This window comes from Notechis scutatus, chromosome Z (genome assembly GCF_049901735.1).
Source record: "Notechis scutatus isolate UNSWTSFEM ecotype Mainland chromosome Z, rNotScu1.2, whole genome shotgun sequence".
NCBI classification, from domain to species: domain Eukaryota; kingdom Metazoa; phylum Chordata; class Lepidosauria; order Squamata; family Elapidae; genus Notechis; species Notechis scutatus.
The window spans coordinates 84,721,685-84,749,649 of record NC_142025.1 but is presented as its reverse complement, the minus strand read 5'-3'; the positions used below and the strand labels follow the sequence as shown (position 1 = coordinate 84,749,649).

Sequence of the window (27,965 nt, the reverse complement as noted above, 5' to 3'; positions counted from 1 at the left end):
AACACTTTAAATGTATGATCCAAATTAATTTAATGATTCCTGGGAAGAAATTTAAAAAGCATGCTTACCTAATCAGGTAAGCCTAACAATGATTAATTGTGGCTGCAATGTAATCTTAAACATTCTATAGAAAAGATCTTGGTATCAAAATCATAGAGAATTTTTTTAAAGATTTAAAAACTGAAGCTTACTATACTTCAACCTGTAGACTATCCATATATTTCCAAATTACAGCTAGGGCTGGTGGGCTGCCTAGCCAGAGTGTCTTTCTGGTCTGGTGTTCAGTAATGTGGTGTTTCAGCAATAATAAGAAGCAGTGAAGAATAAAACACAACAAAAAATATATTGTCTCATAGATGATTGTCTCCTACTTACTTTGCATGTGGTTGTATGTGTGATTTCAAATGGCTTAAAATGATGCCACCTAAAATACAAACAGAATGTCTAGGCTAAAAGAAGTGGGACAGCTGAATAATTCTGCAAGCAATTTCTTGATTTTTTGACTTGCTTATCCCCTACTCCATATTACTACTTTCACCATATGACATAATACCAGGTGATATTTATTGCTACAATTTTTTTCTACTAGAGTATGTATTGAAAAGTGACACTTGGGCTGTCAAGGAAAATGACACAAAGTTGCTGTTTCCTGTTTGTGTCCTGTTTTGATTCCTTACCTCTATTTTCTGTATTATACATGTACAATAAAAATAACACAATCTAATAAACTGTAATGAAATAGAATGCTAAGACAAGACTGACATACACCTAGCTTTTGTAACCATAAGATACAAACAGTACTCCTGTTTTTTTTCCATATATAAGCTAAAACAAGCAAGCCAATATAAGCAATGTTTTGTACAATTTAGTTTTTCTTGGCATAGAAGCAGGATAGCATTTTAGTCCAAAAGTACATTCAACATTGAATTCATTGAATGTACCATTAACTAGGGCCAATAAACATATTTTTTCCTATTATGCTTGGTTGTAATAAGGGCACATACCTGCATTTCCTTTACTATTTTTCTCCTGTGACATAGATGCAAGAAAAAGGTAAAAATAATGTTCCAGTTTTCAACTAATAATTGGTTTATAATTGCCTAACCTTGGCAAATTCAGCTTCGTTTACAGTTTAATCAGATAATCTATGATTCTAATATCTACTGATAGAATTTGCCTTACTCAGGCAGTTTACAGATTGTCCTCTATTTCCATGGGTTTTTTTAAAACAACAATCAGAATAGTCTGGAAGATATTTTGTGTATTATTTATGCATGCATAGCCATAAACAGCTTCACTCTGTCCTATATTTCCAGAAAGATGTAAGAACTAGGAGTAATTACTTTGAGAATAACTTTGCAATTCCTCTGATCTGATCTTTTTTTCCTGTACTTCCTTAAAGGTTTTGAATGTGGTTAAATTATTTAGCATATACTATACATTTAATCTTGAAATAGGCATATACTATACAGAACTAGAGTTCTAATTCAAATGTCAAATGTAAAGAGTATAGAAGTAGCTTCATAGAAAAAATCAGTCAGTGATTTTTTCCCCCTAGTTAAATGCAAAATTTTTGCATACCTAATTTTATTTAATAGAATTACAAAAGGAACATTTTAATTGAAAATGTTTCCTTCAACAAACAGCAAGTTTTGGCACTCAATTCTGAGATATGCTTCGTATAGGCAGCATTAGAGAAAGCTAAAAAATGACAACTGAGAAGAGTGGGGAGATAATAGCTTATTTTTGAGGATTCATAGACAAGTACATCTGAGAGTCAATATTTATAGAGACGAATTGATTTAACATTTGCCAACAACTCTGAAAATGAGAACAAAATGTTTGGAAATGTATGGTCTCTTAATGGGTTTCTTACAGAAAGGATAAAACCAAAGGGAAAATCTAGCAATGAAACCAAAGAGTTAGGTAGAGAAGATGGAAGCAATCTGATCAAGGGCCACTGCTCTATCAGCTGAAAAATAGAATCCAATTCCTGATACTGAATACTAAGAATAATGATTGGCATTCTGCATTAGTACCCTCCCCTCTCAGATAGCTATATCAAAACAGATTTGTCTGAAGTATTATTTATTTATTTTATTTATTTGATTTGCCAATTGTTTACAAGATAATAAGTATAAGTGTATACATAGTTGTGAATACATGAAATGGGTACATATAAGAAAAATAAAAGAATAAGAGAAACAATAGGACAGGGACGGTAGGCACGTTGGTGCGCTTATGCACGCCCCTACAGACCTCTTAGGAAAGGGGTGAGGTCAATAGTAGACAGTCTAAGGTTAAAGTTTTGGGGTTTGGGGAAGAGACTACAGAGTCGGGTAGAGTATTCAGACATTGACCACTCTATTGCTGAAGTCGTATTTCCTGCAATCAAGTTTGGTGCGGTTTACTTTGAGTTTGTATCTATTGTGTGCTCTTGTGTTGTTATGGTTGAAGCTGAAGTATTCATTGACAGGTAGGACATTGCAATGTATGATTTTATATACCATGCTTAAGTCAGACCAAGACGGCGTAATTCAAGGTTTTCTAGTTCTAGAATTTCAAGTCTGGTGGCATAAGGTATTCTACAACGAGTAGAAGAGTGGAGAACTCTTCTTGTGAAATATTTCTGGACTTTCTCAATTGTGCTAATATCAGATACGTAATGAGGGTTCCAGACTGATGAACTGTATTCGAGTATTGGTCTAGCAAATGTTTTGTATGCTCTGGTTAGTAGTGTGATATTACCAGAGAAAAAGCTACGTAGGATTAGGTTAACAACTCTTAATGTCTTTTTGGCTATGTAGTTGTAGTGGGCTCTAGCTAGCTCTAGTTCATTATGAATGAACGAATTCTTTATTGGCCAAGTGTGATTAGACACACAAGGAATTTGTCTTGGTGCATATGCTCTCAGCGTACTTAAAAAGAAAAGATTCATCAAGAATCATAAGGCACAACACTTAATATAGCCATAAGGTACAAATAAGCAATCAAATCATACTAGGAAACAGTCAATATAAATTGTAAGAATACAAGTAACAAAATTACAGTCATACAGTCACAGTGGGAGGGGATGGATGATAGGAGTGATGAGAAGATTAAGAGTAATTAATAGTAATGCAGACTTAGTAAATAGTTTGACAGTGTTGAGGGAATTATTTGTTTAGAAGAGTGATGGTGTTCGGGGAAAAACTGTCCTTGTGTCTAGTTGTTCTATAGTTGCTCTATAGTGTCGTTTTGAGGGTAGGAGTTGAAACAGTTTATGTCTGGGATGTGAGGGGTCTGTACATATTTTCACAGCCCTCTTTTTGACTTGTGCAGTATACAGGTCCTCAATGGAAGGCAGGTTGGTAGTAATTATTTTTTCTGCAGTCCTAATTATCCTCTGAAGTCTGTGTCTGTCCTGTTGGGTTGCAGAACCAAATCAGTTATAGAGGTGCAGATGACAGACTCAATAATTCCTCTGTAGAACTGTATCAGCAGCTCCTTGGGCAGTTTGAGCTTTCTCAGTTGGCGCAGAAAAAACATTCTTTATTGTGCTTTTTTGATGATGTTTTTGATGTTAGGTGTCCATTTTAGGTCTTGAGATATGATAGAACCAAGAAAATTTGAAGGTCTCTACTGTTGATACCGTGTTGTCTAGTATTGTAAGAGGTGGTAGTATAGGAAGGTTTCTCCTAAAGTCTACCACCATTTCTACGGTTTTGAGTGTGTTCAGTTCCAGATTGTTCCTGTCACACCACAAGGTTAATTGTTCAACCTCTTGCCTGTATGTGGATTCATTGTTGTCTCGAATTAAACCAATCACTGTATCATCTGCAAAGTTCAGAAGTTTAACAGATGGATCATTTGAGATGCAGTCATTGGTGTATAGGGAGAAGAGAAGTGGAGAGAGCACACAGCCTTGGGGGGGGCTATGCTGAACTGAAGTCTACAAAGAGGACCCTTGCGTAGGTCTTTGGAGATTCAAGATGTTGTAGGATGTGTTGTAGAGCCATATTAACAGCATCATCTGTTGATCTATTTGCTCGGTATGCAAATTGCAGGGGGTCTAACAGCGGATCCATGATGGTTTTCAGGTGGGACAGCACTAGCCTTTCAAAGGTTTTCATAACTACAGATGTTAGAGCAACTGGTCTGTGGTCATTCAGTTCCTTGATGGAGGGCTTCTTCAGCACTGGGATGATAGCAAGAAAGAACATAGCATATCTCCAATTATTTATTGAAGATTAAGGGAAAATGGGGGCCAATTGGTCAGCACAGACTTTTAGGCAAGAAAGAGTTATCTTGTCTGGGGCTGGTGCTTTTCCTGGCTTTTATCTGTGAAATAGATCTTGCACTTCTTTTTCTGTGATCACCAGGGGTTGTAAACCCAATGGGTTGGGATCAGTTGTGGGAAGCTTGGCTATTGTTGGTGTGTCTGAGATGGGGGTTGTGGAGATAGGTGGCTGTAGTTTCCTTTCAAACCTGCAGTAGAACACATTCAGGTCATCTGCCAGTTGTTGATTTCCTTCAGCCTGGGAAGGAGGTTTCCTGAAGCCAGTGATATTTTTAAGAGTTTTCGACATATTTGCTGGTTCATTTGTTGAGAACTGATTCCTTAACTTTTCAGAGTAGCTCCTTTTTGCTGCTCTGATGTCCCTTGTTAATATGTTTCTGCCCTGATTGTACAGCATTCTATCACCTTTAATGTAGGCTTCCTCTTTGGAGCAACATATCTGGTTGAATTTAGCTGTGAACCAAGATTTATTGTTTCTGTATATTCACAAGTTTCTGGTCAGTACACATAGGTCTTCACAGAAGTTGACATATGATGTTACAGTATTTGTGAGTCATCTAACTCTGCAGGTGTATCTTCAAAAACATTCCAATCAGTGCAATAAAGGCAAGCCTGTAGCTTTAGCTTTGCCTCCTCAGTTGAAGTCCTCACTGATTTAATTGTTGGTTTCGTGGTTTTAAGTCTTTGTGTGTAGGCAGGTACAAGGTAATTCATGCAGTGATCAGAGTGTCCCACAGCTGCTCGTGGTAAAGAATGATAAGCATCTTTTTTTTTAGTGTTGTGTAGCAATGGTTTAAAGTTTTTTTTGCCTCTAGTGGGACAATTGACATTCTGAAAATATTTTGGAAGCTCTTTCTTTAAGTTGCCTTTGTTGAAATATCCTAAAATTATGGGAAGGGAATCTGGGTATTTGGCTTCAGCCTCCATGATCTGATCAGCAAGAGTTCATAATGCCTTGTTTATACAAGCTTGTGGGGAAACATACACAGCTATTAGGAGAAATGAGGATAACTCATGTGGAGAATAAAATGGTTTACAGTTGATAAGTAAAAACTTTAAGTTTTCATCACAGAATTTATAGATTATAGTTATATCCTGAGACCAGCTGTTTTTTTTATAAATAAGTTTTTTATTTTTTTATATTTTAAAAACATCTCTTGTTGAACAATATGGTTCTAGGTTTTTACATTTCAATACAAATGTGGCCTTGATTACATATTCTTTTATCATAATCAATTTCATAATTTATATTCATCACAATTATTATATTCATTTTCAATTCATATCATAGCTTATTTCATTTTTCTTTAAATATTCTCATATCTTATTTTAAAATGGTATCTAAAATTCTTATTTCATTGCTATATTCATTATACTTATATACTTTTATCTGACATATTTGCAATATTATCACATACTTTTATTTCATTCACTACTCAATTAATTTCATCATAGTTCTAATAATTCAAGAAAAAATTTACCCCCTTTAATTATCAATTCGAGTGTGCCACCATTTTAACTTATACATTCCTCAGTTTACTCCCCTTTAATTAATAATAAAATTTTACCATAATATAATTACTTTTTAATTATCACATTCTAGATTAATAGCCTCCTAACTACTACATATATCACACACACACACACACACACACACACACACAAAGTCAGATTCCACATGGTATTTTTTCCTTCAATTGCATTCTAAATCATTGTTTCTGAAGTATTAGTATATGCAATTAATTATAGAAACTGATATTAATCTTTCTATTACAATCTTTATCATTCATTTTAACTTTATTCTTCTTTACACTTTTCATTCTTATCATGAATTCCCATTTCCACAATTATTCCAGTTAGAGCTATATGTGATTTAGCCATAATCCTTAAAAAAAGAACCCCCCCAAAAAAAATCAGTTCCAGTCTTTTCAATTTTAAAGTCTATATTCTTGTATACCATAACATATTACCTTGCAGAATCCCCTTTCCTATTCCTCATCTACCCATTATCTCTAGGTCTCCTAACTATGTAGTTTCTTTTCATTTTTGTTCCTAAAAATCTCTTTATTTCTTAACTCCAGGGTACCTTATTTTCCATATGTTGCACCTGGTTCATACTTCGCTCACAGTTTTTCCACTCCAGCCCAGTCTTACTTTCCCAGATTGCCTCCTGCCTTCTTGGTGGCCATTTTCCACCACCACTGCCACTCATCTACAGAGTGGTTTTCCCCTGTCAGGGAAGGGAGATACAGCTCCCCTCAACCCTCCAATAGATCCCCCTTTCTTTACAACCACTCCAGGGTGGCTCCAGTCCCAATCGGGACCCTTCAACAAGGGAGCATGGAGTGAAACCGTGCACAATCGCAGATTTAGCTCTGATGCAACAGGAAGACCAGACCAGCTGTTGTTGATATATAAGCGTAAGCCTCCTCTCTTCTTTTTACCTGATGACTCTGCAATTCTGTCTGTTCTTTTTATCTGAAATTCTGGGATATACATGCTGTTGTTATCAATTTCCTCATTTAGCCAGGTTTCAGTAAAGCAGAGAGCTGCTCAGTTGTAAATATCAGGATTGCATCTATTTAAAAGGAGTATTTCATCCATCTTGTTAGCAAGTGAACGTAAATTAGTCAGAAAGATTGAAGGGAGACGGGTTCCCCCCTATTCCTTAGTCTATTCATATTTCCCACTCTTTTACCTCGTCTCCTTTTCTGCCATCTCTTTCTCTGCTTTTTTGTGGTAATCCATTGCTTCGGGAAATTTGCTTCTTCCTGAGTTAGAATCTCTTCTGCATTTGTAAAGACAGGGGTGGTGGTGGTGGTGAGGACACAGAAAGCTGATCCTTAAAAAAACATTGCTTAATTCTTAGCAGATGGCCTTGTATGAAATTCGTAGTGAATTGCAGAGAATAATAAAAAATAAAGAAACCATTAGAGAGTATTTCACAGAGGCAGCTGTCGGCAGTGCCATCTTGGATCAAGAGCATACCCAATGGCAAGAAACATGAGATACTGATGGAAGAGAATATTTGTAACTAAGGGTTGAACTGTGGGGTTCTTGGTACTCTCTGAGATTGGTTGTTTTCATGCAGACATTTCATTACCAAACTAGGTAAAATCATTATTGTAGAAGGGACCAGCCAATCTTGGTGTGGATGATCTTGGTGGTTCCTTGATTAGGCTTCTGCTTGCTTTAGCTTGTTTGTCTGAATTGGTAGCTGCTTGATTTAGGTATTATTCACTTCTTGTTGGTCTAATATTAATTTTGGTGTTAATCTCTGCTCATCTGGGTTTGATAGCTGGTGAGGAGATGTCTGGGTCTTTTGTTTTCGTTTTGGTGTTTTGAATGGTATATAGATGTTTTTCATATCTACATACCTGTTGGTAGCTGAGTGTGATGATGATCCCCTAATGCAGTGGTGTCAAACTGGCAGCCGGTGGGCCAGATGCATTACTTGCTAGCCAAGCCCACCTGCATTTTAGCAAAGGGGGGAAAAGTTGTGATACATCACGTAATGAAAATATGACGCCGCAAGTTTAACACCCCTGCCCTAATACATAGTAAGGAACTTTACCTAAGGATTCACACTAGAAAGGCAAGAATATTAGAATAATTTTAGACTTCACCAGAAAAAGTTACTCACTTGGAGCTTTCTCTAGAGCTGCAATTGCTATGCTATCTTAATTCTTGTACATCTTCTGTGGATGGACCACAACAGGAATAAATAATCTGATGCTATCTAGATGGGTTAGGCCACTGTTTTCAGAATCCCTTTCCATTTTCCCCATTGGCTGGGATCAATGGAAACTGGAAACCCAAACATTTAGAAGTTACCAAATTTACTAATCTAATTGACCAAATTTGACAACTGGTCGACAACTTCATAGGCACATCCAAGTATTTTTATTTCCAGAGAAAGTTTTCAATTGCCTTCTTCAGAATGTTTTCACTATTTCCCAATCACTGTGCTAAACTAATATTATGTCATGATGCAAATACTAATTTATTGGTGTGAATTTAATGGAGTTTCTACTTGATAGTTATTCTTGCTCCAGGTTCTTTTATTTTTTTGGACAATGATTTGGCTAGGTTCATAATAGATTTGCAGAAATAGAAAAGCAGTGGATTGCTATAGTTTGTAGCTTTCAATGAATAAAATGAATGACAAAAGCAATCCATGTAGCATTTCTTAAGGGAATTGTGTCCCAACATACTCAAATCCAGCTAGAATAGGTTGGAAATGTTTAAAAAGAAGAAAACTACTATTACTTTAGGATTAAAATATATGCTGCAAGAAGACTGATTACTTATGTGAGACTATCTATGTAAAATATATTTAATCTGATTATATATTGGAAATAGCTGGAATCATCTGAAGACATCTTTTTATGAATAGCTTGCTGCATTGAAATGGTACATGCAGATGCTATTTGAAGAAATTTTATCCCATAAAATGTCTGTGTGAGATAAGAGTTAAAAATATATATTTATAGAAATGGCTACAGCAATAGATGTCCTCAACTAAGGAATTTTTCATCCTCAAAATACCCCTCCCTCTTTTTTTGTTTAATTTCCTTAGATATAGTTAAGACTTTGGGAAGTTATTTTAATGAGAGGAGAAGCTATTAAAAGACTTTCTTTTTAAGGAGAAAATAGTATGCCCATCTATACCAAAAAGATCTTGTGTTCCACATACTTTAAGTGACAATATATCCAGAGACCGAATGTTGAGATACATTAATTTGCTTAATATTTGCAGAGAAGAAACTTCATGACTGATTAATTCTTGGTTGTAAAAGGTTCTCTCTGTTCTATCAGATTGGCTAATAGCTTTGAGGGCCTTTTTCCACCATAAAAATGTAGCTTGGCTCACTTTAATAAGTTACCTTGGACTATTTGCTCCATTCCAACTGCATTTGCCATGTTTGCATATCATTATTTAATCATGTGGGCATTATATAATGGGTGAGCCACTTACATAAGTTGTGATCATTCAAAATTTCCAGCTAGAGATTCTTCTGGACTCCAGATCAGAAAATCCAGTTATCCTTCTTTTTCAGTGGTCTGACCCAGAATGCTACATTAGGGAACACTTTGGCCTGAATTAGGCTCATCTCATGTTCTTTCAATTTATGGCGTTAATCCAGGACATGCCTTACTTTACTCTGTGGTTTGGCTCAGGCATTACAGGCAGTTCACATCAATGGGGGATTTAAACTGTTTCAAGGGAATATATCCAATTTTATGCTAACTACACATACAAGCCATTGGTTTTAATTGATAGATTAATCTAGCACCAGCATTCAGTATTCTGGTTGCTAATTAAAATATAGTAATGTGGTCTTGCCACGTAGTAATAGAAAAGTTAGAAATAAAAAATGAATCATTTGTAAATAAAAATTTAATACGTTCCAAAATAATAAATCCCTTAATGTCTTTTAATTAAGCCCATTCTGAGTTGTGGTTTGCTTTTTTGCCTTGTCATCCCTATGGTTCTAAAGAGCTAAATGCTCTATATTGTTTGCTGCCAAATTTTCACAAATCCTTAGCCTAGATGTTTAAAACACTAAAGTATATTTAAGGCATTCTTTCTTATCAGCAGCATGCATCTTACTCTTCCACAGTTCTAAAAGTGATTCAGCAACTTCTCCAAGCATGTACTATGGGAAAACCTCTTTAACACATTCTTTGGCCCAGTATTTGTAAACAGCAATGGATCAAGCCCAGTACTTCCTAGTGGAACCACAGACAACTACAATGATCCAATACATATCAATTTTACAGAAGACATTGTTGAAAAAGCACTGTGCAATCTAAAACCATCCCTATCTATTGGACCGGACGGAATATGTGCCTACTTCTTAAAAAAGCTATCCACTGCCATAGCTGAACCTCTAAGCATAATCTTTGAAAAATCTTTCAGGACCAGCTCCTTGCCAAAACTATGGTCACAAGCCACGGTCATCCCCATCTTCAAAAAGGGAGACCCCAGCCTAGTTGAAAATTACAGACCAATCTCCTTATGCTGCATCACCTGTAAAGTCATGGAATGAATCATTAACCAATCCATTATCCGCCATTTAGAGACAAACAACCTTCTCTCTAATAAACAATTTGATTTCAGAAAAAAACTACCCTGTAATCTGCAACTCTTACACTGCAAAAACATATGGACTACACAACTCGATCAGGGCAAAGCAATCTACATAGACTTCTGTAAAGACTTTGATTCAGTGGTACATGACAAACTACTCCTAAAACTAAAATCTTACGGTATATCTGGATACCTGCATAACTGGATAGAAGCATTCCTGTCAAACAGACAAAAATGGTCAAATTTGAGAGCGTCCTATCAAATTCTGTACCTGTCAACAGTGGTGTCCCCCAAGGCAGTGTTTTAAGACCAACTCTCTTCATACTCTACATAAATGACCTCTGTGATCATATTAAGAGCAACTGCATTCTCTTCGCTGATGATGTAAAGCTATTCAACACCACAGACAATACTACTACCCTCCAAAAAGACCTTGACTATGTATCAGAATGGTCAATCAAATGGCAACTTCAAATCTCAACAAATAAATGCTCTGTCTTACATACTGGCAGAAAAAATCAGAAAATAAAATACAAGCTGAACAGTCAAGACCTTGTTGAGGATTCAAACTTTGTCAAGGACCTTGGAGTACTCATCTCAAATGATCTAAGTGCTAGAGCCCACTGTAACTACATAGCCAAAAAGGCGTTAAGAGTTCTTAATCTAATCCTATGTAGCTTCTTCTCTGGTAATATCACACTACCAACTAGAACATACAAAACATTTGCTAGACCTTACTTGAATACAACTCATCAGTCTGGAACCCATATCATGTATCTAATATTAACACAATTAAAAAGTCCAGAAATATTTCACAACAAATATTTCACAATATTTCACTCCTCTACTCATTGCAGAATACCTTATGCCACCAGACTTGAAACTCTAGACCTAGAAAACCTAGAACAACGCCGCCTCCGGTCCGATCTAAATATAGTATATAAAACCATACATTGTAATGTCCTACCTGCAAATGAATACTTCAGCTTCAATCATAACAATACAAGAGCACACAATAGATACAAACTCAAGGTTGACTGTGGAAAATACGACTTCAGCAACAGAGTGGGCAATGTTTGGAATACTCTACCTGACTGTGGTTTCTTCCCCAAACCCCAAAAACTTTAACCTTAGACTGTCTACTATTGACCTCACACCCTTCCTAAGAGGCCCATGCATAAGCGCACTAATCGTGCCTACTGTCCCTGTCCTATTGTTTTTTTATTTTTCTTATAAGTGTCTATCTCATGTATTCAAAACTATATTTATTCTTATACCTGTATCTTGTAAGCAATTGACAAATCAAATAAATACTAAATAAATAAAAAAAATCAAATAAAGTTTAACATATGTATCAAATGTCTTTGTCTTCCTCTTCTATTACAGATAATGGCTTCTTTGAAGGAGCAAAATTTCACAGAACTTTGGGGGAAAAAAGCTAAGGACTACTATGGCAACATCTGGCAGAACTTTAGTGATCCACAACTTAAGAAAATAATCAGCTCCATCCAGATCTTGGGTCCTTCCAATTTACCATTGGAGAAACGGGAAAAGGTAAGAATCAGTATTCTAGAAAGATGGGTGAATTCTGAGGTGGCAATGAGAAAAAAAAAATTCTAGGCTAAGGGAGAAATGATCCTTAGATAATCTTAGATAAGTTATCCATTCCAAACAATGATGGAGGGGAAAAGGTTGAGGGGGTGAATTAAATGAAGGATTTTGAAAGTACATAGGTAATATTCACAATAACATACTCCAGTCTTGGCTGTATTGAGTGATTATGAGGGAAGCATTCTCATATATTTGAAGAGTAATTAGCTGTTTTATTTCTGACTCCAGAGTGCATACATGAGAAGAAAGCTGCACTTGCTTTTTTGGTTTATGCTCCGTGTTACAGGCATTCCCAGTGACACATTTCTAAAAGCAAACAAACAAAAAAGATGCTAGAATGTCAACTGAGAAAAGCAATGACAAACCACTTCTACAGTGTTGCTAAGAAACATATACAGTGTTCACAAAGTTGCCAGGAGTCAAGAACTCAAGATTGTCTTAAAACTGCATACATATATACAAACAAAATAATGTCAATATAAATAGAGTTCTGATTTTGCACTGAAGGGCATTAAAAAGATTGTGGGAAGCCATAGCTCTATCTAGCTAAATAATATGATACTACCCCACTTACCGTATTTCTGTTTAACTGAAAGACAAAACTTACAAAAGATATACATCTGGAAGACTGAATGGTCTCCCACTGATCAACTAAATTGTCCTCCCTGCCCAAAAAAACCCCATCTGTATTCTTTGCAGCCTGTGCAGTCACCTCCCTCTGTCATTTAATTGTTTTTATTGCCTCCCTTCTCCTCCTCTCTTTCAAACCAGTGCTCACTCAGAAATTAGCTTCCTTTCATAATAATTTTCTCCAGTAACTTTCTAGATATTTGCCTGCACCAGAAGCTGACATTCTTTTCCTGTTGCTGCCCTCACTTGTAACTTATTTTTTGGTGATTGGGCTTCTTTCCCACTTCATTGCAATAGCCAAGTCGGTATGCATCTTCACTTTTTCAGATTCTTTCAGTACAAGTCTTGATGCATACATTCCAAACTACTTATTTCTGTGAGGAAAAAAAACATTTTATATTATTTTACTTTCCTGTTCCAGCTGCCTCTTCACATTCATTTGAAATTTAAAATGTTTGTTTAATTATTCCATAGTTATTTCAAAATTCAAATTACCAAATGTTCTCTAGGGAATCAAGTGTTCTTAAATAATCCAGAACATTCCTCTTCATCAGACTGCTTGTACTTGAAATCTTTAAAGCCTAGTTTTTTCAGAAAATCTTCTGTCTTTGAAATAATTTTTTTGTCTGTCTTTGTCTCTACCTTTCTACCTCTACCTCTACCTCCCCCACCCCTCCAAAAAATCCTGGGTGATATATATTTGGTGTCTTCAACTCCATCTTGACTCTTGACATATTGGACAGGTTTCTGCAGTTTTATTGGCAAGATTTCAGAATTGGCTTGCCATTGCCTAACTTCACAGAAAGTTATCCATCCAGCTTTGTGCCTAAGGCAAGACTAGAAATCCCAGCTTCTTGCCTTAACCATAAAACTAATCTGGAAGCTTGTTTCTTTATTGTGACACCTTTTAATTACATATTTAAAATAAAAACAATTACCTAAAGTTCAACAGGGACAGGTTCCTAGGGAAGTATCTATGGTAATACTGATGCCTGTAGACTATATAGTATACATGTTGTAAAATTAGATTGTTATTCAAACCTGTACTTTTTAATGCTATTTCAGTATAATACTATTCTAAGTGAGATGGACAACATCTACTCCACTGCCAAGGTTTGTCCACCAAACCAGGACTCCTGCTGGGCTTTAGAGCCAGGTATGTACTTTCTTCTCTATGTTAGCCCAGCTCATTCCTTTGCAAAGGTTTTGTATGATTCCTCTTATTTTCTGGACCATGAGAGCATCCTTAACATAATTATACATGGATATGAATGTAAAATTGATTTATAATATATTATGGCTTCTGAGACTGCCCACAGTTAACCTATATGTTTTAATTACATAACATTTTACATGAAGGTACTCCTTACCAATTGCATTGTTCGTTGATTTTTTTTTACATTTACAATGGCACTGAAAAAGTAGGTGTACAACTTGTCTTCAAACTTGCAGCCATTGCAACATCCTGGAGTCACATGATTTTGATTTGAGTCCTTGCAACTTCTGTGCATTTATAACAGTTACAATGTCATGTGGTTACATTATCACTATTTGCAGTCTTTAACAATTACTCAAAGGTAACTTATTACCTTATTATACTAATGTTTGTGAAGCTAGCATACTGTTAGCAAATAGGGTTTTTTTTCCCATTGATAACCAATTCAGAATTAGTATTTCCTAATTTGGAAACCCTAGTCTCTATTTTTGAATCAACTAATATCTACCGTAAAAAAAAGAAAGCCAAATTAGAGAATAGAAAGAGAGCCACTATCTCTTACTATCTATGGAAATTCTCAATCGTCTGGATCATTATTGCCCCGAAGGCAAAAAGGCAACAGGACTTTCTTGGTTTTTTCCTTGGGAATGTTTTGCTTCTCATCCAAGAAACTTCTTCAGCTCTGACTAAATAGTGGGGAATGGAAAGATTTATATTCTTTGCAGTCATCTGGTCATTAGCACTCTGAGGGTTGGTTGATAGTTCTCTGAGACTGTCAGAGTCATATGAATCAGAATGTAAATGGTTGTGGGCCTGCTACAATTCATGTTGTACATATGAGACAGGGGGTGTCATATCCCTCTCACTCTGTGGAGAGAAGGCTGTTCAATTTTAATATTCAGATAGATTTGATCCCAAAATTTATGTTGTTAAGTGAAACATTTGTTGTGAGTTTTGCCCCATTTTGTGACCTTGCCACAGTTGTTACATGAATCACTGCAGTTGTTAAGTTAGTAACACAGTTGTTAAATGGCCTCCCCATTGACTTTGCTTGTCAAAAGATGGCAAAAATTACATGATCCCAAGACACTGCAATTATCATAAATATGAAACAGTTGCAAAGCATCCAAATTTTGATCACAAGACCAAGGGAATGCTGCAATTGTCATAAGTGTGAAAAACCATCATAAGTCACTTTTTACATTGCTGTTGTAACTTTGAACAGTCACTAAATGAACTGTTGTAAGTCGAGGACTACCTGTAGTCCTCTTTAACACTCTTTACCCCTTCTTTCAAACCAACGGTCCTCTTTGTCCAGAATGTGGACTTTGCTATCTCCAAAAGCGTGGCCTTTGTCTTTCAAATGGAGGTGAATCGCTGAATCTTATGCTGATAGGTTTGTTCTCCTATGTTGTGCCACGTATTTGTGAAGTGGTTGTTTTGTTTTCCAGGTGTACAGATATGCAGATCTGTCTCACTGCAGTTTTCTGCAGTTTTCTCCCAGTTATTTGTTTCATTTCTGAAATATAATCTCAATTGTTTTGAAACAATAACAATCCTTCTTCCTACCTATGTAATTTCTCTAACAATTTTCTGATAGCAACCCTTTAATGTTTAAGGTAGGGAACAAAGCTGCTTACCTATAATTGTTCTATTAATACATAATCGGTACATTAGCACATACAGTATACCAGAGCGGATATATAGGTGGGACTTTCTGAAAAGGCTTGCAAAATTGCAAGCACTGATTCGTTCCTTGCCTATGATGTTTCGTGTTGCTATGCTACTTCTCACTGTATTTTATCAGGATCCCAAACTTCAAGTAGAAAGTTGCTTACGAGCATGTAGAAAGAAAACATCTGGAACAAGTGAGATGACATCAGTGATGAGAATCTAGACACTGGATTCAAAAAGTAATGATGGTTTTGATCTAATAGCTACAAGAGTCTCTGGAATATTAGTCACTTCAACAACGATGTTGAAAAATATTACTTCCTGAAAAGGAAAGACCTTCTGAATCCAGTTCTTATCAGCTGTGCAACATGGGTTCAGCTGGAAGACTGTTGCTTTATATCTCTTTAGAAGAATAGTGCATTTCTTCAAATTTTCAAACTCTAGCCTGATAGAATTATTTAATGATACTAGTAAACCATTTTTCTTGCTAAATGGGTCTTTTCTTTATATAGATAGATATGTAGAAGAGTTTATATAAGAGTGTAAATACTGGTGGCTTTTTGATGTCCCTTCAATTTTGTTCAGTTGTGTGATCCTTTAATGCTTTCTTTGATGTTTCTTCTTTTTTCCATGCTCCTCAGATATTACAGAAATTATGGCCACTTCTCGTAGTTACAAGATGTTGCTTTACGCCTGGGAAGGGTGGCATAATTCTGCTGGCAACCCTCTGAGATCCAAGTATGAAACATTCGTTTCGCTGAGCAATGAAGCCTATAAAATGGATGGTGAGATCTTAAAAACATAGACAGGGGATGGGATCAATGCCGCCTGGATTGAAAATCTGCTTTCTGAAGAACCATTTAAGCATCTTAATTCAAACTAAGAAACCTCATTGCATTGAGAAAGAGGCATATTATAACCCTCCATAAATCTAACCCACCTTCATGGACCTTTACTCTTATATTTTTTTAAATAAATTGTGTTTTATTTTCCATTTATTGCCATTCCAAAATGAAACTATTATGAGTTAACAGTTTTTGATCAATATATCTGTTGTGTTTTTAGTCTCAACACCTTTGCATTCATTTAAAAAATATTCAAGAATATGGCATACATGTAATCAAGTGCTTGACCCTGATCACTATAAAAAGAGGGATCAAATATGCTATTTCAGATTCATATGAGAAACTACCGAAAGTTGGTAAGACTGTTGCCAGCATAAGAAATTATTGATATACTGAGGTTGACTTGTTAATTTGGCCATTCTCAAGAGCCCAATGTCAGGTGCAACAGATAAGGTCCACTTCTGAAGATCCAATTAATTATATAATAATTATATAATAATAATAATTATTATTATATATAATAATCAACTAGAGTAAAACTGGTAAAAGTACCTGCTTGGAATTAGTCAACAGGATTGGATTTAGTTCATTAATAGTGATGTAGGGATTTTAGGCTGTTTCCTCTTTTTACCTCCTCTCTTTCCAGCTTGGCAACTCCTTCTCCTACACCTACTAGAAGTACATTTAGAAATTATTTGAAAAAACTGTCTTTGGATTTAGAACTGGACATTTTTTGACTTCAGAACTGGACTGGTTCAATTATATTATAATTGGTGCAGAAAAGTCTAGGAGATGGGTTGTTCACAACTATGTTCTGTAATTATGAATAATTTTAAGAGCTTGTTTGTATTGTAAGAACTGTATTCATGCTGAATACTCTATTGTTTTTACATTTAGGATTCCAAGATACTGGGGCTTATTGGAAGTCTTGGTATGATTCACCAACATTTGAGGAAGATCTGGAGCAACTTTATCATCAGTTGGAGCCTCTCTATCTAAATCTCCATGCATATGTCAGAAGGAAACTATATGACCAATATGGCTCTAAATACATAAACCTGAAAGGCCCTATTCCTGCTCACTTATTGGGTAAAAAAAAGCTTATGTGTGTATAATAGAGTGGGGATCAGGCAGGGAAGAATTGGGAAAATCCGTAATATCCCATCATATTCTACGCTAAGAGTGGGCAATTTTTGGAATGGAAGTAGGTTGACTTGAATGAGAGACCTCTGGGAAGAAACCAGTCTTATTTTTACTTTTAAACTCGAATAACAAAAGCAATCTGAAATTGTTTCTCCAAATGTTGGCAGCAAAATGCTTGGATTTTAGTCACATATTTGGGGGCATTGGGGAGCAATCTTGCTAAATTAGTGTCTTCCTAATGGATTACACTATAATTCCTATTATCTATTGATATGTTGGATGGTAATAATGGAAATCAAGATAAGCTCTCTTTAAAGAATACCATATTTTGATGGGAGGAAAAATACAAATAGAAAAATTAAAATGTAAGAGATGTAAAAGAACATTAGACTAGAAATTGGGATGCCAGAGGTTCTAATCCTTCTTTAGGCATGAAAAGCTGACTGATTCACAGTCATCCTCTTTCAGCCCAACCCATTCACAGATTGGTTAGTTGATTTATTAGATTTGTATGGCTGCCCATCTTAAATGAACTAGGTGACTCACAACAGGAATAAAATCAGTCATTATAAAATATAACCACAACAAATAAAATAGCAACATGATAAAACAAAACAAATTCTCCCCTTGGAATTCCCCCGAGTAACCTCGATTATCCTCATTTCATCCTTTCTATTCTTTTCTATTCTGTCCTATTCCAACATCTCCACAAAAAATCAGTTCTTGATGGCCTTCTGAAAGGCTATAGGATGTGGGGGAGGTTTTTGCCAAATTACTGGGGAAGGGTATTCCATAAGATAAGGACAGCTACGGATGAGGTTTGCTTCCAAAATCCCACTGAGTGGCAGAATTTTAGCAAAGGGATTTTAAGTTACCTAGTCTATTTGATCCAATAGCATTGACAGATGTTCTTAAAAAGAGGCAGTCCTTCAAGTAACCAGGTCCTGTATCATGTCAGGCTTTTTAAAATAAGCACTTTGAATTGCACCTAAAAGGAAACTGATGCCAGTTTTCAGTGCAACTTGTGCAATAGAGGTATAAAACAGGTGAATCTATAAATATTTGTATCAGTGGGGTCCTTGATGCTCTCTCAGCTTGCTTGTGTTCTTGTATACATTTCATTACCCAAACTAGGTGATATAATCAGCATCTGTAAAAAAACAAGCAAGCTCAGAGAACACGAAGGACCTTTCATGTAAACCCTGAGCTACAAATATCCTCCTTTATTAGTATGTGTATTGGTATATCATAAAAAATATGTTGCTGCATTCTAGATCAGTTGTAACTTCTTTGTAGTCTTTCATGTAAACCACATTGCAATAATCCAAAGAGGAAATGATTAAACCATGAGTGACTGTGAAGTTGCTGTGTAGAAGGTGGAACATTACCTTGAGTTCCACAAAATAAAGAAGGAAGGAAGGAAGGAAGGAAGGAAGGAAGGAAGGAAGGAAGGAAGGAAGGAAGGAAGGAAGGAAGGAAGGAAGGAAGGAAGGAAGGAAGGAAGGAAGGAAGGAAGGAAGGAAGGAAATATACTATAAATGCCACTCTATGAATATTTTAATCTCCTTTCTAGGATTCACAAACTTACTACAGCCAATGGAGAAGATGCATTGGAATAACATGGGTAAAGGCTAGGAGCCTGAATTAAATATTTATGCAGTCTCTGTGGAAACTGACACATGTTTTACATGCCCATGTTCACATGTAAAGAGTTTCTAAATAAAGAGGTCCTATCAGCTTTGGAATTTCAATGCTTGCCATTGAAACTACAGTAATGAGAGGAAGAGTTTGGTCTTTTTCCTAGTTGTGCAATTTCTCCAGAGGTTGCTAAGCTTCCCTCTGGCTGTTTTTTATATAACCAAACTGTCACATACATTCATGGAATTAACATAGTGCCTCCTTTGACTCTTATTTTATTGGCTGTTTCCCTCTAGACTCTGTGCCAAATTTCTCTCTAATGTTATGTATAGCCATTCCCTCTCCCCTTCAAGCTGTTGGTTTTATTCACCTAAACAGTGCTGCTTTGCCCCCTGCAGGTAACATGTGGGCCCAGCAATGGAACAACATTTACGACATGATGGTGCCTTTTGCAAATAAGCCACATCTAGATGTTACCAATACCATGAAACAGAAAGTAAGGACATTAGTGTTATGGTTTTATTCCATTCCATTTGGCTGCAGCAGTGAGCAGGGATTGAAATGGAAAATACCCACATACACAAATATTGCTAGTGATACATTTTCATCCAGCAGTGAGATGATTATTTATTTTCTGAGCAAGAACTGTAATAAATATATACTAATCTGCTCAATATAGCATCAAAAGGTGACAAGCCAGGTAGGCCTGACTAAAATGCATAAATAAACCATAGCTCTCCATGGAGTTCTTCCAAGACAGATTTCTATGCTATAGATATTTTTCAATGCTGCTTCTCTACATAATTGCCAGGTATATTTAGCTTCAGTTTCTTCATTTCAAGGTCTGAATTTCATGTTGAATTTTCAGAAGGACTGTCCAAGATTACATGCAAGTGCTATACAGGAGTAATGGTGATATTCATATACATTGTTGTCTTTCATAACACATTGTTGGGTGCAGCTTTTAATTTCATTTCTTGACACAACTATTCAAACGAGACAAATACTGTAGTATTTATCCTCAAGATACATGGGAACTCTCATCTCATAGTGCAGAAGACTAGTAGGCTGTTTCCTTCAAATTCTTAACTATGTTTCTCCTCTATCCCACTCTGTAAACTCTTTTTTCCTAAACAATAATTCTCTATGACATTCTAAAGCTCAAGCAACACATGCCCGTGTAATTTATTATGAAAACACTTGAGTGACCCAGGATCAATCCCTAAGAACAATTTCCAACACATTTGTGTTATCTAATGCTTCGGATGGGTCCTTGCCTTTCCTAGAACTGGAATGCAACAGACATGTTCCGGGTGTCGGAGGAGTTCTTCACCTCGCTTGGCATGTTTAAAATGCCACCTGAATTCTGGGAGAAATCCATGCTGGAGAAACCGACTGATGGGCGGGAGGTGGTGTGCCATGCATCGGCATGGGACTTCTTCAATCGCAAAGACTTCAGGTGCATACTGCATATGATGGGGATTTGCCATGCAAAGGGAGCTCTAGATCTTATTGGCATAAGAGACATCTTAGGTCTGTTTTTTTAGGGAACAAAGAGAAAATTTTCTGTCTTCCCTGTATCTCACAAATTCAAAGATATTTTTATTACATGAGCAATGAAAAGTATAACTATAGAATCAAGACTTAAAATATATGCTTTTTTTTAAAATGCAAGGTTTGATACTGGTAAAAAGATGAAGATTCATTTAGGTGAAATATTTCCCTTTCCAAATTTTGAAAATGCTTAGAGTGCTGTGAAATTAACTAGAAGATGTATTAGAGTGATTATCATAAAACTCCAAGAACACATATGCTCCAAGGACCCCTGCTTTTTAGCAGTTCTTTGAATCCCATTCTGCAAGAGAACTGTAGAGTAGCCTCTAAATTAGGCTCCTAACCTAACATCTGCATGGTGTTATTTTGCACTATGTACTTGCAATATTGCTTTGCCCACTGTACCTTACCCCTACCAAAAATACTAAGCACCATTCTGTTCTATCAAAATATAGGTCATCTCTGCCCTAGACTTAAATTTCTGTTCTGCTTAGATGCATGTATAATTTTCCCTTCTCTACCCTGCCCCGCTGTCAACATCTGAAAAAGGCAGTTGGCAAAGTGAAATTAGGACAATATTATTTTATTTTATATTAAGAATGCAGGTAAAGGAGTTAATCTATCCTAGCTCAGAATTATGCTTGTGTGAAAGAACACAATTCCTTAGTGTTAATCTGCCAAAAGCTACGTTTCCAGAGTCAAAGGTAATCACTGTCAAGTCAAAGCCAAAATAATAATCACTTCTCTCTCTTTCTCTCTCTTGTTTTTTGTCCATTTGTTCAGTGAGGTGTTAGATATGATAAATTTTTAATGAATGGCTGAGGGATGAAATAAGTTAGGTAGTTAGTGAAAGGGGGTTGTCTAAATTTGTTCTAAATTCTCTTTAAATTACATATTTTCTTCAAGGAATTATAGAAATCCTAGTTCTAGCATAAGAAGAATTGGTCCTTTCCAGAAGTTCTGAGGCTATCAGCAAATGTTCTAGTTTATAAAATGTTCCAGGTTACAAAAACAATCGATGCTTGTTAGTATATTGTGATACAGTCTTCACTGAACACTTGCTTTCTTGTTCCCTGTTGTGCAGGATAAAGCAATGTACAACAGTTACTATGGAGCAACTCTTTACAGTACACCATGAAATGGGGCACGTTCAATACTACTTGCAGTATAAGGACCAGCCAATAAGTTTTCGCAGTGGTGCCAACCCTGGCTTTCATGAAGCCATTGGAGATGTTATGAGTTTGTCTGTTTCCACCCCTATCCATCTCAAGAAAATTGACTTGCTCACCCATGTCACTGAAGACAGAGGTAAGATGAGCATATAATGGCTGGTGGCAAGGCACAAGAAGAAAACCAATAAAGTTGATGGGAGATGTTTTTCATACTGGGTTTGTTAAATAATTGTTATTAGGGATTGGGAATCAGGTTACAGCCTGTCCACTATCAGTTCGAAAGTATGCAAATGTGAGTAGATTAATAGGTACCACTTTGGTGGGAAGGTAACAGCATTCTGTTCACATTTGACATATAGCCATGCTGGCCACATGGAAATTGTCTGTGGACAATGCTGGCACCTTCAGCCAATAAATGCAGATAACTACCATGCCCTAGATTCAGACACAACTGACATGGAAACCTTTATCTTTTTTTTAATCTCATCCTAGAAAAAAATGTACTGAATCATACAACATGCCATCTCCCCACTATTGCTTTAGGTCAGTGAAAGCAAGTGCACAGATGAGTTTGCATTTGTGCATGTACACACGCACGTGTGCCTGCGCGCGCGTGCACACACACACACACACACATATGTCCACATTGTAATGAATTGGAATAATGCAGTATAGCGCTACAGACAAGATCAGGATGTAGCTGCTGCTGTGCTCTGTGTTGGAGCAAATTATGTTTCCTAAGGTAAAATATACTGGAGGTGTTTCTGCCTTTCCCAGAGGCACTTGGATCAGCTTAAGCTATTTGCTTTTCAAGCAACAATTCTTAGTTTGTGAGAGAAGAAATCCACTGGTTTGTTCTCAACAGAGAATTCATCTATATAGATTGCTAATGTATTCTTTCTTCAACTCTTCTTTGCCATCAATGTTTGGAATACTCTACCTGACTCTGTGGTTTCTTCCCCAAACCCCAAAAACGTTAACCTGTCTACTATTGACTTCACCCCCTTCCTAAGAGGCCTGTAGGGGGCATGCATAAGCGCACCAATCGTGCCTACCGTCCCTGCCCTATTGTTTCTTTTTATTTTTCTTATAAGTATCTCATGTATTCAAAACTATGTTTATTCTTATAGCTCTATCTTGTAAGTGACTGACAAATCAAACAAACAAACAAACAAACAAACAAACAAACAAACAAATAAATAAATAAATAAATAAATAAATAATATTCTGGATATATAAAGTTTTAAAAGAAACTCTCTTTTAGAGTATGTCAAATTTTTCAACTTTCAATTTCCAAACATTAGGGGTGCTCAAAAGTTGTGATATGCCTTGGGGATTGTAAAGATATTTTGGTTACTCTAAAATAATTTGGATGTGCTTAGTAAGTAACTACGTAAATATAATAACTTTTTAATATTTTGTTTGTTTCACATTTTTGTCTTCCTTTATTCCTTGCAGAGAGTGATATCAACTATCTTCTGAAAATGGCCCTAGAAAAGATTGCCTTCCTACCCTTTGGCTATCTAATTGATCAATGGCGGTGGAATGTCTTCAGTGGTCACACTCCTCCAAGCCGCTACAATTATGATTGGTGGTACCTAAGGTAAAACAAGGCAAATAGAAAATTTCCATAATGGGTGACAGGCCAGCAAAGTAGTAGGTTTAACAAATGTAACCCTCCAACACTGACCCTTCTAAGTATATTGAATTATAACCTCCATCATATAACTCTCCAATGATTGTTGTTTTATGTAAAGTTGTTATTTTTATTGAGTGTTGTTTATTTTAACTTTTTGAAACCACCCATCCTCTATAGCCATCCTTCCAACAAACATCCCTCCGACAAACATAATTCCTACATCCAAGAATATGAAACTATAAGAATTGAGAAACCTGAAAAAATAAATGAAGTGAAAGTATTAATTTATTTGAAGGAAATAGGGAGAACTGAATGCAAAGGAGCTGTTTCTTGTGATTGCCACTATATCTATATATACTGTTTGCCTGAATCGGAAGTCTGCTTGTTGTTGGGAAATGATTGTACTTATTTTATGCATTATTTATTCATTGGTTAAGGTGGGTTTTTTTCCCCAGAACAAAATATCAAGGAATTTGTCCTCCTATTGCAAGAAATGAAACAAATTTTGATCCTGGAGCTAAATATCACATCCCTGGCAACACACCTTATATCAGGTATTGGAAACTGGAAAAAAAAAAAAGGAAAGATGTAAATATGAAATTTTAGGAAGTTTTATTGTTATTTATTGGGAAAGATAGACTCATGCTTTGATTTCTCTGGGAACACAGTAAAGTTTAGTAGAGCTGAAGTTTTCAGCAAACAGCTTTAAAAGCTCTAACTAGTGTTATCTTTTAAAGTAGAGAAACTCTAGTCTAGAACTACAGTTAAACCACATCATAAACTGTATCTTTCCCCCCAATATAGTCATAATAAACTCTTGACACAACTATCAATCTTTCTAGCTTTTGCTTGAGAATATCTGACTAACTGTTCTTAAAGAATACCACTGCATGCCCACAATCCTATCATTTTTATGTTATACCAAACTTTTTATATATTGAATATCTGAGAGAACATTCTCAAGATCTCCTAAGCAAAATTACTTTATGCTTAATCTATCCTTCAACAGCATTACTACAAGTATGAAGTATTAGTTATACCATTAGGTTAATTAAAATATAGAAAGAAAAATGAGATTTTCTTACTTCCAAAAATTATAAATCTCACCGCCAATAGTTAGAGTATATTATTTCTATTTGTAATTGATGTTATTTCTATTTTCCAGAATTTAAATATTTTCAGTCTAAAAGAATTGACCATTGTATTATAATGTGTGTTTATGTATCATATATTTGGTAAAAATATGGATTTTTTTTGTTTTGGGCAGGTACTTTGTCAGTTTTATTCTACAATTCCAGTTCCATAAGGCCCTTTGCCAAGCTGCCAATCATACTGGTGATCTTCATACATGTGACATCTATAAGTCCAAAGAAGCTGGAAAGAAACTCAGGTGAAAGCAAAGGGAGAGGGGCAATTGACAAGAAATAAACTTATATCTAAAATATTTTAGATGCTCATACTTTAGCTAAGGATGTATCAATGTTTTCCATTCCTACCATTCATTCTAAAATGACAAGAGGGATCATTTTGAAACGCCAAAATTAAAACAAAAAGTTGTTCCATTGAAGATCCACAATTGCCTTAGCAACCCCCTACTTAATCTTGTTATGAAGTGTCAGCCCTACACAATATACAGATTATGAAAACAATGCAGTTTAGGTCTAAAACTACTTTTATCACTTCCAAACAGCTATTGTAATATAATCTTGCAAGTCTAAATATGCTTCCCTTCCTTCCTCCCTTGAACTTGTGTGAATTAGGGAGAGGTCTATTAGAGGCATTTTTTTACAGGTTAGTTTCTTGAGCTTAAATTATACGTGTCTGGTCATTGCCTTGGTAATGGTAATTATCCTTCTAGGCCATTCTTTATGTCCTCTACATCAAGCATGAAACAAATCTATATGTGACAATGCAATTCATCCAAAACTGAACAGAAATTATACTACTGCAAAATCTACCTATTTTTATCTTAACAATGATGGTCTTTTGTACTTAAAAAAAAAAACATGCTGCAGTTTGGCAATTTGATCTCCAGGGGAAGAGTTTCTTAGATTGTGAGAATTATAAAAGACAATTATATTGTCAAAATAGAAACATCACAATCAGTTTTATTGGCATAATGGTTTAGCCAAAATCAAGATGTTGTGAAGATAAATTACCATTGCAAATTCAATACCTGTAACAAAAAAACTCTCCTTCTGGTATGCCGCCTGTGTCATTTTAACAATTTAACTGGGTCAGTTCTAATGTCAATGGTTCTATCTATTTACTCTTTCTTTATCTTCATTGCAGTGAGGCAATGCAGGCTGGATCTTCCCGGCATTGGCAAGATATTCTCCAACAACTCACTGGTACAAATAAAATGGATGCTTCAGCATTGCTTGAATACTTCAAACCTGTTATTGAATGGCTAAAAGAAGAGAATGGGAAGAACAATGAAACACTAGGCTGGCCAGACTTTTATTGGCGTCCTCCTGTCCCTGAAGGCTATCCAGAAGGCCTTGGTAAAGTTTTCTATGCATAAAACCTGAAATGACAACCATTTCAGAGGGAATAGATTGAATGTTGCACTAGGAGCCTTAGTCTTTAGCTGCAACAGGTCTCCAAAAGGGGAGGAATAGAATAATAATTACGTCCAGATACCAATTGATAGTTGAACCTGATAGTCATAATCCCACAGGAATATCCAGTTGTTGTTCTAGTTATGCAATGGGATAAAGGGAACAATGATTATATATATATAAAAGAAGTGTGGAGATGAGACCTAAATTCAGAAACCAATGATTGATATAACTACAACAGTTTGGAACTGAAGTAGATATGACTGTGAAACCAGGGCTAGCTATTTGTTGTGCTGCATAATCACCTTGAGGATGTTGAGGGTGGGGCAAAAATAATCTTCAAAATTAATAATATTGTTCCTTCAAATACTTGCTCATTTGTTGGATTGGCAACTGATTAAGGAGCTATAGAAGATGACATTTGATTTGGGGGAGGGGGGGGAGCACAAATGAGCTCCATAAGGATCTCTTCCATTGATGCTCTGGGCAACAAATAGCCTGAAAGACAGCTCCCTCTCTGGTGAAAAATGGTTTCTAAAATATAAATTTCCTGTATGTTCATTTTAATCTTCCACTGAGTAAAGTCAGATTCTCAAATTAGTGCTGCCACCGCATACTTCAACGTGATAGAAATGTTAGAAAATGCCTAACCTCTAATGAAAGTTCCAGAGCTCATTTGTAGAATATGCTTCACATGCTCATATTTTGTTCTGGTATAAGTAGATAGTATAAGGTAAGAATAGTAGATAGTGTCTCTGAGCATGCTGAACATGTATTCCTTCACTAATAAGTGCTAAGGCAAGATAACAAGTTCTTCTCTGTGACCTTAATTAGTTGGTTAGTATATTCTGTGCTACTTCCTGAAACTGAAAAAAGAATCTTAAATCAGTTACATGCTGAAGGCTTTTGCTTCCTAAAGGTTCTAGTTAGTACAATCCTGTAAGTGAAAAAACAGTCTTTCTGATGCTTGGAAAAGTAATTTCATATACATATACAGTTAGTTTAATTCCTTTTCCCTCCTTTCCAATTGTGCATGATCTCCTTTGCCAGTTCCGATATCTGGCAGCAGCAGTCATACTTAGCTGACGGAGTGGAGATGATTCTGATTCTATCATAATACTAATATAATTTTGATACGATTTGGGATCTTGAAACTTCTCATTTTACAAATTAGACCCATACTGATAATAATTAAACGAATTCAACTCCTTTTTTCAAGTGATGGTGATGTTATTTACATATACACATGTATACTTGTGTATGTGTATACTTACACATTCATCTTTCTATCTTCCAGATAAAATAACAGATGAAGCTGAAGCTGAAGCATTCTTAGAAAAGTATAACAGCACAGCTGAAGTGGTGTGGAATGATTACACGGAGGCCCTTTGGACGTACAATGTCAACATTACTGAACAGAACAAAGAGATTATGGTAGGGAAGTCCATGCTGTTTAGTAATCCTTGAAGGGAATCCCAAAGAGAAACAGGCAAAACAGATAACATTCCAGGCTTAAAAGAGTGATTAGAATGCAGTACTGCAGGCTACTTCTGCTGATTGTTGGCTGTCAGGAGTCCTGCAGTTTGAGTCTCAGCCTTCCATTCTTCTGAGGTCAGTAAAATAAGGACCCAGATTGTTGGGGACAATATACTGACATTGTAAAATGCTTAGGGCTGTAAAGCACTGTAAAGCGGTGTTGGAAGAAATGTCCATCTGGGTTCAGTTTCAAGTGGGAAGAAACACACTGGAAACATGGAGGCTGCTTGGAAGGATGGTTTAATGGTGAAGCAAAACCACCAATCACGTGTGATTCTGGGGAGATGACCACATGGAAAAGAGAGAGAGAGAGAGATTTATACCCCCTCTTGGGATTTGAATTTGAGCTTCCTGTTCCTATGGCAAAGGATCC

General features: G+C 36.0%; 1 protein-coding gene across 1 annotated transcript in view; it reads left to right on the top strand.

Moving 5' to 3' along the window:
• Positions 1 to 27,965, top strand: part of ACE (angiotensin I converting enzyme) — a 44,057-nt gene that overhangs the window by 3,611 nt on the left and 12,481 nt on the right. The window contains exons 2-13 of the mRNA XM_026679842.2: positions 11,760 to 11,927; positions 13,680 to 13,770; positions 16,146 to 16,289; positions 17,247 to 17,438; positions 19,529 to 19,626; positions 20,417 to 20,589; positions 21,769 to 21,992; positions 23,315 to 23,459; positions 23,951 to 24,049; positions 24,763 to 24,885; positions 25,788 to 25,999; positions 27,354 to 27,490. Coding sequence (XP_026535627.1) covers positions 11,760 to 11,927; positions 13,680 to 13,770; positions 16,146 to 16,289; positions 17,247 to 17,438; positions 19,529 to 19,626; positions 20,417 to 20,589; positions 21,769 to 21,992; positions 23,315 to 23,459; positions 23,951 to 24,049; positions 24,763 to 24,885; positions 25,788 to 25,999; positions 27,354 to 27,490 — 1,806 coding nt within the window. The remainder of the gene's footprint in view (positions 1 to 11,759; positions 11,928 to 13,679; positions 13,771 to 16,145; positions 16,290 to 17,246; positions 17,439 to 19,528; positions 19,627 to 20,416; positions 20,590 to 21,768; positions 21,993 to 23,314; positions 23,460 to 23,950; positions 24,050 to 24,762; positions 24,886 to 25,787; positions 26,000 to 27,353; positions 27,491 to 27,965) is intronic.